Genomic DNA, 18,821 nt, shown 5'->3' with positions numbered 1-18,821 from the left:
GCTGGATCATATAAGGTAAATTATTCTCATGACTTTGATTCAAAGCAATTCACTAAAAATTTGATCATAACTACATAGGTATTTGAATGAAATAGAAGGTTTTGTTCTCGAATTTCAGCGGACTGTTATACTTTTGGTGCTTGTCTTTTCTCCGTTTCAAACCAATTAAATGAATTTTAATATCAAAACTAAACTACCTCATGAACCTAAATAATGCTAGAATTACAACTTGGAGTTTTTTTGTTCAAGTTTGATTAGAGTTGTTGTATGTCTTCTTTTGAATGAAGATTTCTCTTGCCTCCCTTATAAATCATAACTGAAGGAACTTCTTTCTTGGAATTGAACCGCTGAAAGAAGATGATGGGATACATGTATGCTTATTGGAAATATTGAGAGCTTTGTTTATGTGATTCAGTTATTTATGCGTGTGTAAATGGACTGAATTCTAATGTAGTAGTCACTACTTGAAATTCATATTCATGAAAGTCACTAGCTACTAGCTACTTTTAGGAAACTTCATATTCAGTTATTTATGCGTGTGTAAACATGTTGGCAAATCTAAAAAGACAAAGATGTGGACATAAAGTAGATTTAGATTATTATGATTATTATAACTTAGATTGGAGCTCATGTAAATCTTCATCATGAGATGTCACATTTTCTTTTTGGTTGCGTCTGAGTTACTAGCTATTTTTTTCTTTTTATAATTAGTCTTTTCAACCATATATTTGCACGTTGCACCCTGAGATTTTTTCTAACTTGGTACCCCACTCATTACTTTAGTTAAATGGTTTATGTTGATTATTCTTTAGTTGTTACTGTAGTTGAAAGAAATTTGAAAATGAAACTTAATAATAACTACGAAACACGAGTCTGCATCAAAGGCCCCCAGCTTATTTAATAAGCTGCCCGACGTTTGAATTCGGATAGCTGTTTCATAAGTGTGGCAAATTTTATTACAAAAATACTTTGATTGGCTTTTAAGCTTCATAAAGATAAGTGATTAGTGAAGAATGTTTAGTGGGAAACTAATTTTTTTTCTTCTTTTTCTGTTTTGTTGTACTGGAATAGTTCTTGTAGTACTAAATAGGACAATTCTATTCCCTCAAAAAAAGATAATAAAAATGTAGAACAATTCCATGATGAAATTCAAAAAAGGAAAGAAAATTACTGAAATTAACAATTTGATTTGAAGTAGCTGCTGTTGGTTGTACTTGGATTATCAGATATACTTAGAAGTTGCTCAAGATATTCAACTCTATTGTTATCATCACCCATAAGCTTACATGGTCTTTGTGTGTCAGGAAGCATCTTTATTTCACTATTCAAGATTTGGAAGAGAAGCAGAATAGCAAGAAAGAAACGGTTTGTAACTTTTACTTACTCTTTAATCTTTGCTACTATTGGTGTTAACAATGTTTTAGCATAATAGCATATTGAATAACATTTGATAAATCCTAGCTACTATTGGTGTTATTGAATGAATTATGTTTTAGCTGTTTGATTAAATGTGGAATGGAGCTTCATTATTTGAATCCCAATCCTTCTTCCTACTGAAAGTATTGTGCACAGTACTTAAAAATATCAACAAAATCATTGACAGATAATGAATGGTCTCTATTTATTTTCCTCTTACTAAATTATATATATATATCGTCCAAAAATTTGAGATGGCTTTGCATCCTATTCGTCCTGTGACTTCTTGTAGCATTTTTGTGCGGATATGGGTATGGAAAGGTCCAGCAAAGTTATTTAAGTGCAGTTTCCTTTTCCTTGTCATAAAAAGCTATTTTCTTCTATTCACATTTCAATTTTTGTCTCAGCCTTTTGAAGCAATTGCAAGGTAATTTCGCCCTTTAGACCAACAAGACAAGGGCTATTAGCACGTGTTTCTATTAGCATGATTTGAAAGTTCTAAAACATCAGTGTCCTTTTTAAGATGATTTCATAGATATTCTCTTTTTATAATTAACATGTGATATCACTATACTATATTATTAGAGCTCCTCAACATATGATATAATATCTATTTTTTTATTTTTTGAAGAAATGGATAAGTCGTGGATTACTAAGCCACAATCTTCAATTGCGTATCAGCAGGGGATACAAGAGTTTATTGATTTTGCATTTAAAGGTCTAAAAGAAAACGACGTAGTAATATGTCCTTGCAAACGTTGCGGTTTTCGAAAATCAAAGAGTAGGAATGACATGTTCGACCACTTAATGTGGTCACCATTTCCGCAAGGATACACCATGTGGATTCATCATGGAGAGTCCTTTGTACTACCTAGTACTATCTCCCCCAGTATTACTCCAAATATGGTTGACGATACTGTCACTGTCGAAGATTCTGTCACTGTCGAAGATTCTATTCAGAACATGATTAATGATGCATTTGGAGTTGATAGGAATCATGCTAATGAAATACCATCTGCGTCAAATTTGGAGATTGACCAAGAAGATTATGTGATGCCAAGTGCAGCTCAAGAAACGAAAGAATCCAAGGAGTACTATGAATTGGCTAGAGAAGGAGAACAACCTTTATATGATGGGTGTAGACGATACTCAAGACTATCTTTTTTGGTTAAGTTATACCATATCAAGTGTTTATGTGGATTGAGTGAGAAGGCAATGACAATGATTTTAGAGTTAATAAAAGATGCATTTGAATATGCAAACATTCCAAGTTCGTTCTATGAAGCCAAGAAATCAATCACAAAACTTGGTTTGAACTATGTAAAGATACCCGCATGTCCAAACGGTTGTATGCTTTATTGGGGAGAAGATGAAGAGATGGAGACTTGCAAAAATTGCAACACTTCAAAATGGAAAAAAAATGAAGAGGTCTCTGTTAACAGGAAAAATAAAAAAATTCCTGCCAAGGTTCTTCGTTATTTTCCATTAAAGCCTCGATTACAGAGATTATTTTTGTCATCAAAGATGGCTGAGGATATGAGATGGCATGCAACAGATACTAACAATGATGGAATGTTAAGGCATCCTAGAGATTCAGAAGCTTGGAAGAAATTTGACTTGACACATACTTGGTTTTCATCAGATCCACGAAATGTGCGTCTTGCATTAGCTAGTGATGGATTTAATCCTTTTGGTGTGATGAGTACAAACAATAGCATTTGGCCAGTTGTTCTTATTCCATATAACACTCCTCCATGGGTTTGCATGAAGCAGACATCATTTATAATGTCAATGATAATTCCCGGCAAAGAAGCACCAGGAAATAATATTGATGTCTACTTACAACCCTTAGTCAAAGAGCTGAAAGAGTTATGGACAAATGGTGTAGATACATACGATTCTTTTAATAAAGAGATGTTCAAGTTGCATGCAAACTTGATGTGGACAATTAGTGACTTTCCAGGTTTGGGTTCACTTTCTGGGTGGAACACATACACGGGACTTGCTTGTCCGTCGTGTAACTTTCAAACTACTCCTCTCCGTCTTAAAGCTAGCCGTAAATGGTGTTTTATGGGTCATCGTCGTTTCCTTGACCGAAGACACAGGTTTAGATTAAACAGGATTCGCTTTAATGGTGAACAAGAAATGCGGAGTCCACCGAGAAAATTATCTGGATATGAAATTTTTGAACAGGTTAAAGATCTTGAAGTCGTCTTTGGTAAAAAGCCCGTGAAAGAAAAATCGGTAAAAAGAACACGTGAGGGACAACCTATAGAAGGTGATAGTTCACATTGTAATCCTACCCAAGGTCATCCTCAACAATGGAAAAAGAAAAGCATATTTTTTGAGCTTCCGTATTGGAAGGATAATCTTCTGCGCCATAACCTTGATCCGATGCATATTGAGAAAAATGTGTGCGATAATGTCCTATTTACTTTACTAAATGATAGACAAAAGAGTAAAGACCATTATAAAGCTAGAGAAGACCTTCAAAATATGGGCATAAGACATGACCTTTGGCCAGATGAAAATGGTAGAATTTCTCCGGCAACCTTTAGTTTAACGGGTAAAGATAAAAGGAACTTTTTAACAACTTTAAGGAATATTAAGGTCACTACGCCAAATTTAAGCTGTAGCAGCGCAGCTACTAAAGCGCTTTTAGCAAAAGCGCTCTCGTAGGGCTCGCTAAAAACAAAATTAATAAACAAGGGAAAATGATGCAAAAAAAGCGCTCTGGTAGGGGGGGTTATGAGAGCGCTTTCAAAAAGCGCTCTGGTAGGGGGGGGGTATGAGAGCGCTTTTAAAAAGCGCTCTGGTAGGGGGGTTATGAAAGCGCTTTTAAAAGCGCTCTTATAGGGTGGGTGCTACGAAAGCGCTTTTGGGATAAAAGCGCTCTGGTAGGGGGTGTTATTAAAGCGCTTTTGAAAAGCGCTCTAGTAGCCCATTTAAAAAATTATATATTTTACAAACACACGCGTTTTGTTTCAGATCCAAAACACGCGAACCTTCTTCTTCCTTTCGTTGCTCCGCCGTCCTCACTCCCTCTCCGCCGTCCTCACTCCCTTTCCAGCCTTCAACCGACTCCGCCACCGCATTCCTCACTCCATCGCCACCCTTCAACCGTCTCTTCTCTGTTCAGGTTAGGGTTTTGTGCCGGAAATTTTCCTTCTTTTCATTGTTTGCTTTCAAAAATACAAAATTTTATTTAGGGTTATAGTTAATATTATTGGGGCTTTTTTAATTTATCAGTGATTTAGGTTTTATCAGTGTGATTTAGAGTATTGAAGACAAAGTTTGTTAGGTTTTTATCAGTGATTTAGAGTATTGAAGACAAAGTTTGTTAGGTTTTTATCAGTGATTTAGAGTATTGAAGACAAAGTTTGTTAGGTTTTTATGCAGAAAAAAAAAAACTCAAGTAATTTGTTTTTGGAATAAAAGTTTCATTAGATCCGTGAAGTTAGTATTTACATCTATAGATGTATTATCTATAGTTTTATACACTTTTTAATTTAGTATGAATTGATTTAAAGGGCCTCCAGGATTGATCACTTTTGAACTCTTTTAGCTTTCACATTCTAATTTTTTTTTCAATATAATGTATCTGGAAATTAACATGATTCAAGATTTTCTATATGTAGTTAGTAATAATCATGTTTTTCTATTGTAGGTTGAGCTTCAAACAGTGGATGGACTGGTAAAGGATAGAACACAATGTGCCCCTGCCGATTATGTTCCACAGAATATGAATCAAGTATTGTACCCCGAAGTCTTCTGTGGCAGGATCCTTCGGGGTACAGTTACTTGATTCATATTCTGTGACACAATACAACTTGGATAGAAATGAGGCGATGCAGGTTAAGTCCAACAAAACCTTCAAATTTCTAGTCCAACAACCCCTTCTCATTATTGCAACATTTATTTATTGATTAAGTAAACATACACCCCTAGCTTACACCAACACCGTAATTTTCTACATACAAGGTATACAATTCATTTTTTTATTAATTTATTCTATCTTAATTTCTGTGCACAAGTATCTATCTGTGTTAAAATATACGGTGTAATATACAAGTGTAGGAAAATAAGTGTAGATATAGCATAGCTCAAAGATGAAGGAAAACGCTGAAGGGTAAGTAGTAGTAACTAGTTGTCATGTATTATTTGTCATAGAAATTAATATTCAACTTTTATTTGTGTCTAATTTTTCCTGTCAATTGGTTGTGAACTTTACATTAATTGTTGTTGCAGAGAAACTTCTTATATTGCTAAGAGATAGTAGAAAGCTCACAAGGATACTGGGCTCTTTTGATCAATTTGGTAACAACTTCTCAAATTCTGTAATTGTTTGACATGCTGTTGGTTGAGTTTCTAATAGTGTTCCTATCAATAACATGTAGCTAATGTTGTTCTTGAGGGTGTCTGTGACAGGATTATTGTTAGTGATCTATATTGCTTTATCCCTCTGGGCTATATGACGTGGCTGTGTTAAATTTAAGGTAAACTTTATGTACAAAATTTGTTGAACTAATTTACAATAAATGATATTCCATTCCATGTATTCAAGTTAGATATATAAAGTCCTAAATATTAATAAATTAATTTGTATTTATTGATATATTTAATTTGATTATTCTTTTTACACGACATATATATATATATATATATATATATATATATATATATATATATATATATATATATATATATATATATATATATATATATATATATATATATATATATATATACTCGTTCTACTCTTTACCTTCTTATTTTAGAGCCTTTATATAATAATAATAATCTTATTTTGATTATATTATTTTTATTTTGCAGATTGTGAAGATTTTCAGTCATTTGAAGATGTTCAAACTTTGCAGGACTAGGACCGATTTAGTTGATTTAGTTGTTTAGGGATGATTTTCTTATTGTTATAATGTCATGTGAATTGGTTTAGTTGTTTTCATGCTAGAAATATGTGAATCGGTGTATATATATTTTGGATTAATTACAATGGTATAATTATAATGCATGTTTAGTATATAATCGAAATCGCTTCTTTGTTGAAATAATGAGATTACTGAAATAATGGGATTACGATTGTAAATTATAGGTTTATGGGATAACAATGGTAAATTACAGGTTCATGAAAGAATGCTGCCATAAATGCAGGTTTAGAAATTATAAAAATAATAGGTTTATAAAAAAAAACATAAAAAATAAAATAAAAAACGCAACCTACGAAAGCGCTTTTGGAAAAGCGCTCTTATAGGGGGGGCTATCAGAGCGCTTTTTCCAGAAAAAGCGCTCTAATAGGGGGGGATACCAGAGCGCTTTTCCAGAAAAGCGCTCTTATAGGGGGGGTCTACCAGAGCGCTTTTAGAAGCGCTTTTGTTACCTACGCCAGCGCTGGCTTTCACAGCGCTTTAAAGCGCTTTTAAAGCCCAAAATAAGCGCTTTCGTAGGCCTTCCGTGTTGTAGTGGGTGCCTGATGGTTATTCAAGCAACATTTCTAGATGCATTGACTTGGTAAATCTCAAGGTGAATGGAATGATGAAGAGTCATGATTGTCATATATTAATGGAACAACTTCTACCATTAGCCATTCGTACAACATTACCTTATGAGATTTCAGCAGTTTTGATTGAGTTGTGCTCATTCTTTAGACAATTATGTGCTAAGGTATTGAGAATTGAAGACTTGGAAAAATTGCAAAACCAAATAGTCCTCACTTTATGCCACATGGAAATGTTATTTCCTCCCTCGTTCTTCACGGTTATGGTTCACTTGGTTGTTCACCTTGTTGAAGAAGTTAAACTTGGAGGTCCTGTTCATTATCGATGGATGCACCCTGTTGAAAGGTAAACTATGTGATTTTGTTCTAATATTACCAACTTAGAAAGTTGAGATTTTTTTAACTGATACTATTGTGGTTCAACAATAGGTACTTGGGAAAACTTAAATCATATGTACGTAATAAGGCAAATCCAGAAGGGTCTATTGCAGAAGGATACCGTTTTGAAGAGATTCTCACCTTTTGTTCAAGATATCTAGAAAACATTGAGACTAGATGGAATCAACCTGGACGTGTAGATGATGACCCTATTGGTGATATCCAAACAGGTTCACGTGTAGCAGAATTATTTCCTAGAATTGGAAAACCTGTGGGCGGATCTTCATATTACACCCTAACACCAATTGAGAAGTTGCAGGCTCATAGACACGTTTTAACGAATTGTCCAATAGTTGACGACTATCTAAAGTAAGTAGTTTTATTCCATTTAAGTTGTTTCATCTACACTATTAAGATTTTTTTACATCTAATAACGAATATCCAAATAGGCAGTTTCGAAGTATTACTCAGAACCAAATGAGGCGTAGTCAAAGAAGTGCTACTGAGATAGACAAGAAGGTTCATAGAGAGTTTGCTCATTGGTTCCGCAATCGAGTGAGTTTTCGTACAAAAATAATTTTTTATATGGAATTGATTTTTAATAGTAACCAAACTAATTGGATGTTATATCGTGTATAGATTTGCAACAATCTTGACAACATTGATGGAGTAAATAAAGATGTTCTCATTAGCCTTGCTTATGGCCCTTTTGATAAAGTTAAAAGGTTTACCGCGTTCAATGTCAATGGATTCAAGTTTCGAACGTTGGAACGAGACAATTCTTTAAAAACTCAAAATAGTGGAGTTTTTGGCATGTTTGGGACACGGAGTTATTCAAGCAATAGTGATACCCAAATGAGATTTGGAGGGGTCCCTTACTATGGAAGATTGATAGACATTATTGTGCTTTCCTACGATGGCTTCACAGTGCCCATGTTTAAATGTGAATGGGCTAATACCACAAACCCAAGAGGCATTAAGATAGATAAGTTGGGTTTTACCTCTATAAACTTTGCAAGACTACTACATACTGGGGAACATGAAGATAATGAGCCATACATTCAAGCGTCAGAAGCTCAGATGGTTTTTTATGTGGATGATGAGAGTGAGCAAGGATGGAGCATACCTGTTCATTTGAAGCCAAGAGACTTGTATGACATGGGTGGAAATGATGAAATCATGACACCCATTGAGCCATATCCATCACAAGATTTGGAACAAATTTTTTCTACTGATGATCTTGGAACTTCAGCGGAAAATGATGACAATAATTAAGACATAGTTTTTTTATAGTTAGAAGTCTAGTTTGTTTGTAACTCGTGTGAGACTTGTGCTTTTTGTTGCTTATCCCTAATTAATGTATGAGATTCTTACTTTTCATGTTGATTCATCATTATAAAAATGAATTACCAAGATATGACATTGTTACTCTATGTTTTTATTGGATTTATGTTATGTTTATTAAATTTGTAGTCAATAATATAAAAAATTTATGTTTTCTATTTTTAGTGTACTAACCTGTTTATCACCTATACTTGCAGTTGAAGCCTGTTGTGTGACAATGACTTCATCATATGAGGATATCCGCCTCAAAACAATTGCAGAGAATAAGAAAAAGCTAGAGGCTCTCAATCTTACTAAACTCTCTCAATCCCTTTACAAATCATCTTCGTCTTCTTCCAAACCATCATCGGTTAGTAAATAATTCTCATTACTACTCTACAAATTAATTATATGGATTGTTGATTGATACTAACTAATGCATTTTATTTAGTCTGTGAAGGGTCGTCCGAGGTTTGTACAACCTGGAGAGCTTGAAGTAAATAAGAAGCGCCTACGTTCAACGACAACTAGAAAATCATCAATAACCCCTTCGCCAGTCCAAACTACAATAACCCCTTCGCCAATCCAAACTACAATAACGCCTCCGCCAATCCAAACTGCAGAAGATTTAGTGGTAGAAGATGAGGATGGAGATGTTGTTGTAGGAGATAATACTGAAAATATTGTGGTAGGAGATGAGGGTGAAGATGGTGTGGTAGGAGATGAGGGTGAAGATGGTGTGGTAGGAGATGAGGCTGAAGATGTTGATCAAGTGGCTAGTTCTGAGTATTGGGATGTAAATGTTATTAGTAAGTAATTTAAAGTTAAAGTATCTATAAATAATTTAAATTTATTACGAAGTTGAGTTATGACATTAATTTGCTTACTTTTAATGTGATAGATGAGGATGGTTATGTTTCAAAGACCCGTTTATGTGTGAAAGACTTGGTTGCAAACTCAGACTTTAATGGAACATGGATAATACTTGAATGGGATAAGAGTCATCGTGCAGTAGGATCAGCTGCTCGTTTGTTAGCAGGGTATTTGGGTACACTTGTCAGAATGTATAAAGACTTTCCCATAATGTTCGAGAGCTGGAAGGCTATTCCAATGGATAAAAAAACAAAGTTTTATAATACGAAGATAAAGGTGGAATTAATAAACAATTACATTTTTTTAATAAATTTCATGGTGATTATTATTTGCTTTGTCAACTAATTTTTATTTTTGTGATTAGGGCCATTTTGTTGTTGATGATGCGCGTGACAAAGATTACATACTTGCTTCTGCTGGGAAGAAATGGAAGGATGGTCGACATCACTTGTTTCACAAATTTTATAAATGGGATCTCACTTTGGAGGAAAATCTTAAACATTATCCTAAATGCCATGGCATTACGGAAAACGATTGGACCCTTTTTGTTCAATATAGGCGGAAAGAAAAAACACAGGTAATATTAGTGTTTTACTAAATGATTGTATTTTTAATATATAACTAACGCATTCTATTTTATCCTTATCTATAACGTGTGTTTTTATTTGTTACTAATGTAGAGAATAGCAACAAAAAATGCCCAAAATAGAGGAAAATTGAAGATTCCGCATACACTTGGATCTAAGTCACTTGCAAGGAAGCAACATGAGTTGGTATGTCTAAATCTATATATTCTTAATTGTATGCCTGAAGTACAAATAATTAACATTTGTTCTTATTTATAGGAATTGAGAGATGGGCGATCATATAGCAGAGGAGAAATGTATGCAGTTTCACATAAAAAATCGGATGGGTCTTTTGTCAATGAAGATGCATACCACAATAATGTAAGTCCAAGTTAATTTTAAAAAAATATTTGTTAGTCTCCTTAAGGTTTGAGAAAAAATCAAACCTTTTGGCATCTCTTAGAGGTGGGGAGAACCTGTCTGAAAACTGATTAAATTAACTTGAGAATTGTGATTATTTTTTCTGTATCTACTTTGTTCTACAATTTGTTACTGCCATAGGTTTTGTCATCTTCTCTTCTCTAATAATGCCGCTTAGGAAATTTTCGTCACAGAAATAGATAACATAAACTACTGCAAATGGCCAAAAATTCCATCAATTCTGTGGTGGTCCAAATTTTTTTTCTGTTATTATGATAACATGCTGTTTGTTAACAGTTAAAATCAGGAAGAAAAAAAAGAAAGTGATACTTATAGACCATGAGAAATTTATAATGGTTAGTTAGTTAGAAGAACTTGAAGTCAAGTACAATTACATAATAGTTAGGTGCTAATAACATCACTCATGTTAATTATGATTTCCTCTTTTCATTGTCATCTATCTCCTCTCTAATTTTCCTTAAACTGATTAATAATGCATTAACTTTCATGCATAAGTAATGAAGTAAAGATCAGTAAAAATTGTACCAACCATGCACATGAACAGATTTGCCGTTTTCATAACTTGTATACAGTGCTGTACAAAGCCTTTAAAAATAATATCTGTACATGTAATATGTAGATTTTTTTAAAAATGAAGCAAACCCTACATGATCACCATTGATATTACTACACGCTTGATTATACTAGCCACCTAGAATCACCAATAACCCAACAATGCGAATTTTACTTGCCATAGGTTTTGTCATCTTCTCTTCAATAACTATGTCACATTTTGTTTCTCTTTTCCTTTTCTATTTAAGTGCAGCACATTGAAGTTTTGTTATCTTTGCTTAAAAAAAATAGTGCAGTACATTGAAGTTCTTATTTTCTATTTAAGTGCAGCACATTGAAGTTCTTGTTATCTTTGCTGAATATTGTAGTTTCATCTACACTTTTATAGTATTACCAATACTGTTGAATCCTATAGTTTCATTTACACTTTTATAGTCTTTGACAATGATGTTATTAATTATGTGTTCTATAGTGAAGTGAAAGTGAGAGTAATTAACATGTGAAATAACATTCATATGGTTTTTACGAATTCTTTTTCGAGCTATAACAAAGTCTTTATTTTTGTAATAAATCAAAAGAGTAGCTCAATTTTCTCTTTTGCATGTGCAGGAAAAATTACAAGCTGCAATTAAGGATTCAGTGTCTGAAAATGAGGCATTTCAGAAAGTATTTGGAAAAGAACATCCTGGATATGTTCGTAGTATGGGACTTGGAGTTACGCCATCTCAAATTAATAGATCTACGAGATCGGCGACTTCTTTGGAAGAAAATGAAAAAATAAAGGAAATGCAAGAAGAAATTAATGCACTTAAAGAAAAGAATTCAAAAATTGATGAATTGATGGAGGCAGTTGCATTCTTAAAGCAAAGGGACAATGCTATGACAGAGGAAATTGAACGCTTAAGGCAAATGCAAAGTTCTAGTGGAAGACAGGTATATTATTTTGATGCATTTAAAATTAAAGTTCATGAGTATTATTTTAAATAGTATTATTTTAATACTTTTTTCTTTTAGGGATTGGAATCACCCGCTGATGGAAGACGTTCTTCTGAGTCTAGCTACCGAATTGCAGATAATGGATCATCAAGAAGGACAAATTAGATGTTGTTATGAATTAATTAGATTAGAAAATTTCCTAAGTATTTTTGGCACTATGAATCTTATTATTATAAGATTAGGATTTGATATGTTTTTCGGTTTTTTGAATTACATGACATGATTATGGAATTCACATTTTTTTGATATCACAGATGTTTATTTGATATTACATGTTTTTGTATTGAAATTAATTTTACTACGTTTAAAAGTGATAGAAAATTAAATAAAAAATATTACAAAATAATAATAACATAAATAGAAATAATTTAAAGAAAAAAATAATACTGAATTTAAAAATATTTCAGTAGATTATAATTAAAATAAAAAATATTTAAAAAATACTATAGATTAAAATTAATAACGGTTTAAACAGTTATTAAAAGTAAAATTTTAATAATTAATGGCGCTTTAAACCGTTACCATGAAAAATATATTAAAAAATTTATATCAAAATTACGACGGTTTGAACAGTCATAATGTTACACACACGACAGTTTGAAACCGTCACAATTAAAATTAAAAACAAAAAACCAACGACATTTCGCGACTGTTGGAAACCGTCGCAATTAGCATTCAACGACAGTTCCCAAACCGTCGTAACATAGAACGACAGTTGGTATAACGGTTTTTACAACCGTCGCAAAGAAGCCTCGCGACACACGTTTTTAGGACAGAATGACAACCGTCGTAATCTGCACATTGTGACGGTTCTAACCGTCGTAACCTCTAAAATGAACCGTCGTAATTTGCTGTTTTTCTTGTAGTGATTCTGATTGCAAATTCATATCATTTATGTATGTTTTTGTCATTATCAAAAATGGGGAGATTGTTAGAATAAGATTTGTTCTGATCAGTATTCTTAGTTTTGATGATAACAAGCATATGAATTTTGTATGAGATAATGTGGTACTCTAATACTATGAAATTTCCATTTCAGGAATTATATAAAGAGTATGCATAAAATCAGCGCAAGAAGCACTGACTTAGAAGGTTCAGCATGCAACATCGAAACATTGTCTGGCAAGACATCAGAAGATGGTCAAGCAGAATTAGAACATGGATCTATGGAAGCATCAGAAGAACTTGAGATCAGAAGCAGAAGCACTGAAGTTCTCATGGTATCACGCTCAGAAGCACTTCAAGGTCAGAAGACAAGAAGATGCTCTGCACCAAGCTGTTTGACTCTGATGATATTCAAACGTTGTTTACACAAACATCAGATCAGAAGCAAGTACAAGATGGCAGGCTACGCTGACTGACAAAAGGAACGTTAGAAGCTATTAAAGGCAACGTCAGTAGACACAGCGAAAGCAAGGCTCGAGGTAGTTGACAAAAGAGTGAAACATTAAATGCAATGCTGTACAGATTACACAAGGTTTAAATGCTCCCAACGATCATCTTCTCAAGCGCCTATAAATATGAAGTTCTGATGAGAAGCAAGGTTACGAATTACGAACTCTGAACCAACTTGCACAAACGCTGTTCAATTCAAAAGCTCTCAAACTTCATCATCAAACTCACTACATTGTTGTTGTAATATCTTAGTGAGATTAAGCTTAAACTTAAGAGAAAATCACAGTCGTGATAATAGCTTTATAAGAAGCATTGTAACTCTTAAAAGAATTTGTTTACATTAAGTTGTAAGAACTAGAGTGATCAGGTTGTTGATCAGTATACTCTAGAAAGTCTTAGAGGGTATCTAAGCAGATTGTTCCTAGAGTGATCAGGTTGTGATCCGTATACTCTAGAAGACTTAGAAGTTGTCTAAGTGGAAAACCATTGTAATCTTGTGTGATTAGTGGATTAAATCCTCAGGTGAGGTAAATCACTCCAAGGGGGTGGACTGGAGTAGTTTAGTTAACAATGAACCAGGATAAAAATCATTGTTCAAATAGTTTTTATCTTACAAGTTTTAAAGCTACACTTATTCAAACCCCCCTTTCTAAGCGTTTTTCTATCCTTCACCGTTCATGTGTACATGCTTCCAAATTAATATAACTATTTAACTCTTTACAAAGACATGATAAAGATTTAGGTTTTCAACTTTTATCTAATGATATTGACATTAGTTCAGTCAATACACAAACTTCCTAGTGCCAAAATTATTCAATCAGAAATAACTACTCTTAGATTGGTGTTTGGTAATGTAAAACATGTAGGATAATGTAAAAAATTTCACAGAAGTTTTAAACAGCCTATAGTTTTTTTCTCAAATATGGGAGTATATTAAACAATCAAAGAACTCATCACTAATTTAATCAATAAACTCACAAACAAAATCATCACTAGTATCTAAAACCATATCAACTAAAACCCTAACAATGTCATCTAACAATATCAACTAAAACCCTAACAATGTAATCCCTCAATATCAACTTAAACCCTAATAATGTCAGTAAAATATTGGATTCAATAGAACCTACCTTGAGATAGAGATAATGGAAAGAGATGGAGAACAAGCACGGACGGAGGAGGGCGAACGGAGAGGCGACGACGGCGGAGGAGGGCGAACAGAGAGGCGAGGAGGGCGAACGGAGACGGTGACAAAGGACGGAGGCTAGGGCTCTGAAGGGCTCTGAGTTCGTTTGGAAAAGAAGCTGTTACAGAAAAATAGAGTTCTGAGAGAGAGGTAAAGAACGTGTATTTTATTTAAAAATTTTAATTTTAAATGGGCTACGCCAGCGCTTTTAGTAAAGCACTTTCATACCCCCCTATAGCAGTGCATTTACTAAAGCGCTTTCATACCCCCCTTTACCAGCGCTTTTACTAAAGCGCTTTCATACCCCCCCTATATCAGCGCTTTCTAAAAGCGCTTTCATACCCCCCCCCCCCCTTTACCAACGCTTTTTCCTCTTCTTTTTTAATTTTGTTTTTACCAAGCCATATAGCAGCGCTTTTCCTAAAAGCGCTTTCGTAGATGCGCTGCTAAAAGACAAATTTGGCATAGTGGAATCAGTCCTAAATTGTGAATTGGTGGAGCTTATGCGTCGATGTCGCTGTTTGTTGTTATGACACATGTTCACTTCTGTTGCAGCTGTTGCTTTGTTCTGGTGTCGTTGTTAACAGGTTGTTGATGTTGAACTGTTGACTTATTGATGCGAACTATTGAAGAGGTTGACGAAAGTGCGTTCTTTGCGTGTGGAGGTGTGGATTAGAAGTGTCGCGGTTGTTGTAATTTCTTCTTTTCCTGCATATCAACACAGTAACGCAACACCTTTTCAGATTTTTGATGTTGTTAATTCATAAAAACAACTATGTGATTCTTGTACAGTTTTTCACAGTTTTCTATTCTCGATCACAAGCCGTTTTAAGATGATGAACTTGTGATAGGTTACATTTAGATTTTGAATCACTTTAGTAGGATATGACAAAGACATGATAGGATATCGAGTAGGATAAGGACAAGATATGTTGTTTCGGTTTTGAAAATATTGCCACAAAGAAAATTATCGGACGAGTTGCATACTAGGTCGCTTTCTTTAAGACGTTTTGCCGTACTGCCAATAATTATGGAAAGCAGTTTGAGATTCGATGACGTCTCCAAGATAAAACCACCCGTTCAGAGAATACGACTATCACTTGCACTATGATAGATCGTTCAAAGTACACCTTCAGATGGTATAACAACCAGTCGTAGTATCTGGTATTAATCTAGTAGAAAACAGAAAAGAACATATTTAGATGAAGCAAAGTAGGAAGAGATAAGAGAGAATTCGAATGTGAATTTAGGAGTCAGTTGTAAATGAACGGAAGAACTCTATTTATTGGCAACGGATCCAACTGAGTGGACTAAAAACGTGGGATAAAATCGTGGGAGAGTGGAACCGGCCCAATCAAAAATAGCCCTTTTTACTTGGTCAGCAAGTCACACGTATGATTCTTGATGGGCAAGTAAACCAGCCAAAATTAAGACTTGGTCTGAGGACACGTCACCATTTCATAATTAATTAAAATTAAATATTAATAAATTTCATACTATTAAGTAATAATATTTAATTTTCACTGAACTTATTAATTAATGACAATTAAGTTCCACTATTCGGGTTCCAAAAAATTAATTCATCTAGATTGGACCGAACCGAACCGAGCCAGCCAGACAGCGGCGGCGCGCGCGTGTTTCTTGATGGCTTATGAGTGTGTCCTCACTCCTTTACAAAATTGTTGGTGCGCTTGGGTCCAACACCAATTTTCCAAGTTGGAATATATATACAATACTAATATTTGTATTCTCTCCAATGTGGGACTAAAAATAATCCTTTCAAATTCATTTCCATATTATTCTCACTTGTGCTCATTTATTGACCATTTAATATGAATAAATCATTCCAACTCCCATTCATAGTTAACATCATTCTAAGAGTTACAACAATCCCGCACTTGAATTTAAAAGATGATTTTTAGAAGTACGTGAAACGTTTATAAGAATTCGGTAAGTAGGTAAATTAGGCAAAGGGAATGTGTTAGGCACCCTTTGCCTCCCTTGTATCCATCCAATGAGACCCATTTAGCCTTCAGGTTTTTTAAAAAGAGGTTTTTGGTTTTTTTATTATTATTATTAGTCAATATCAATCGTTTTAGCGTTGTTCATCAAGAACAACTACCTTGACAGTTGTGGATTAATAGATAAAAGTTTTAAAAAAAGCCTCATGTGTCATCATAGGCCAAACTAAAATTTTGAAAATTGAAAAGAAGAGTGGTCTCATATTAAATCATCGGCCAAAAGGAAAGGTAAAATTAAAGGATTTTGAAAAAAAGGTTTTGATAAAGAAAAAGGGGAAGGGGCCTCATATGAAATTATTGGCCCCAAAAAGGTCTGAAAGCAACACCAATAGAAAAGTGATAAAAATGTTTAAAAAAAGTTTGTGAGGAAGTTTTAAGTTGCAAAATCTTAGATTTTCTGGATGATAAAATATGGTGGACAAGAGTCCTATTTATAGATTTGAAAACTATGTCAAAATACCAAAAAAGGAAATTACCCAATATAAAAAAAAAAACCCAAAGTTTGATAATTTGAAAAAGGAAAGAAAATTAGTAAAAAAATAAGAGAAAAAGTGCAAAAATTTGAGAAAGTGGGATTTGAACCCGTGAAATTGTGCTTATAAGCTCTGCTCTCTTACCAATTGTGTTATGTTTATTTATTCGAAATAGGAAGCCAGTTGAAAGTATATAAGGATGAGCAAGCATTTGCTATTTTTAAAATATAAATAATTTTAAATAAACTATCTTATTTTTAAATAGACTTGAAACCAAATATTTATAAAACCAAAGATGTCAGTGCACATAAACCAAAGAAATTTATAAAACCCAAAAATGTTTAAATAAACCAAAGAATTTAGTGAAACCCAATTTTTAGATTTTTTGACCATTTGAAACGGGATGGGCAAATTTGAAGTATGAAAGAATCACACTAATATGAGCCTTAACTAATGGAAAGATCGAGTAGATACATACCCCAACTTACTCTTTTCTATTCATAGTCTTTTGTGTGGTTCAAATCTCAAAAATTAAAAAACAAGTAAAGGGGTGATGCGTGTCCCACCATTGAGATCCTTTCATCATTTGTCTACATTAAAAAACACCAACCAACTCTTTTTTTTTATTTTTAGCTTTTCCTTGTTAGGTAAGAACATGTTAAATCTTTTCCACGACAATTGCGTGAGTCTCCAATGGTCGAGCTGCAGTAGAAAGTGAAGTTAACACCGTTCATTTAAAAAACAAAAAAAACAGAAACTTTTGAGCCAAACTACAACGCTCTGATTCCTCAAAAGAGATACTAAGACATTAGGTCGCGGGGCCTAAACGAGCATAACTTTGTAAAAACTTCCTTCTTTTCCCTGCATTTTCTTTTATTTTCTTTTGCATGCATTCCCTTTTAGCATTAAGCTTTAGACTTATAGTTTACACCCTTAGATTAGAACAACAAGAATGGATCTCATCGAGTACGACGAACGTGAGGGGTGCTAATCCCTTCCCCTTAGCTAACCGATTCACTTATCCTTTCTCTTGGTCGTGAGACCTTGCTTTTTCCTTTATAGGTTTTACTCGATGTTTTCCTTTCCCTTCTCATGGGATAAATAAATACTCGATGGAGAATTAATTGTTTTGATGAGTTTTCCAGTTTCTTCACCAAGATCGTACACTATCCTTCAACCAATTTTAATTTTTATAAATTAATAAAAATGAATAAAATCTTAACATAAACCTATACATATGCAGATTTCATGTGATGTTTCGAGACTATGCCAAAAATGAAATGGTTCGGGTTTCACATAATATATTGAAATATCTATCTTAATATTAACATGAGAGTAAATGTTTCAAACTATAAATTACTTCCCATGCATAATCACTCGAATATTATAACATAATATTAGAAGGGTTAATACCACTTTACCCCCTACCATATTAGCGTATTTTGCTTTACCCCCTCTAAAAAAAAAATTTATTGGACAAACCTTGCCAAATAAAGATTCCATCAAATTTGACCCTGATCAATTTTTTTGGCCAAGATTCTTAGAATTTTGTCTACGTGGCATTTTTGGTAGTGCTGACTGTACAATACATGAGCGATGTGGCACAGTCAGCACTGCCACGTGGAAATTATATTTTTTTACTTTTTTTTAAAAAAAATTTTAAATTTTTTTTTTTATTTTTTTAATTTT

General features: G+C 33.6%; 1 protein-coding gene across 1 annotated transcript; it reads left to right on the top strand.

The window, feature by feature from the left end:
* The first annotated feature begins 2,049 nt into the window (after positions 1-2,049).
* Positions 2,050-8,581, top strand: LOC131658860 (uncharacterized). Its single transcript, XM_058928110.1, has 5 exons — positions 2,050-4,026; positions 6,955-7,274; positions 7,358-7,675; positions 7,756-7,861; positions 7,946-8,581. Exons 1-5 carry the CDS (start codon positions 2,050-2,052, stop codon positions 8,579-8,581), a joined length of 3,357 nt encoding a protein of 1,118 aa, XP_058784093.1.
* Positions 8,582-18,821: the final 10,240 nt, after the last annotated feature.

The sequence above is a fragment of the Vicia villosa genome, linkage group LG3, assembly GCF_029867415.1.
Source record: "Vicia villosa cultivar HV-30 ecotype Madison, WI linkage group LG3, Vvil1.0, whole genome shotgun sequence".
NCBI lineage: Eukaryota > Viridiplantae > Streptophyta > Magnoliopsida > Fabales > Fabaceae > Vicia > Vicia villosa.
Note: the sequence above shows the minus strand (reverse complement) of the source record. Positions and strands in the feature narration are given on the sequence as shown.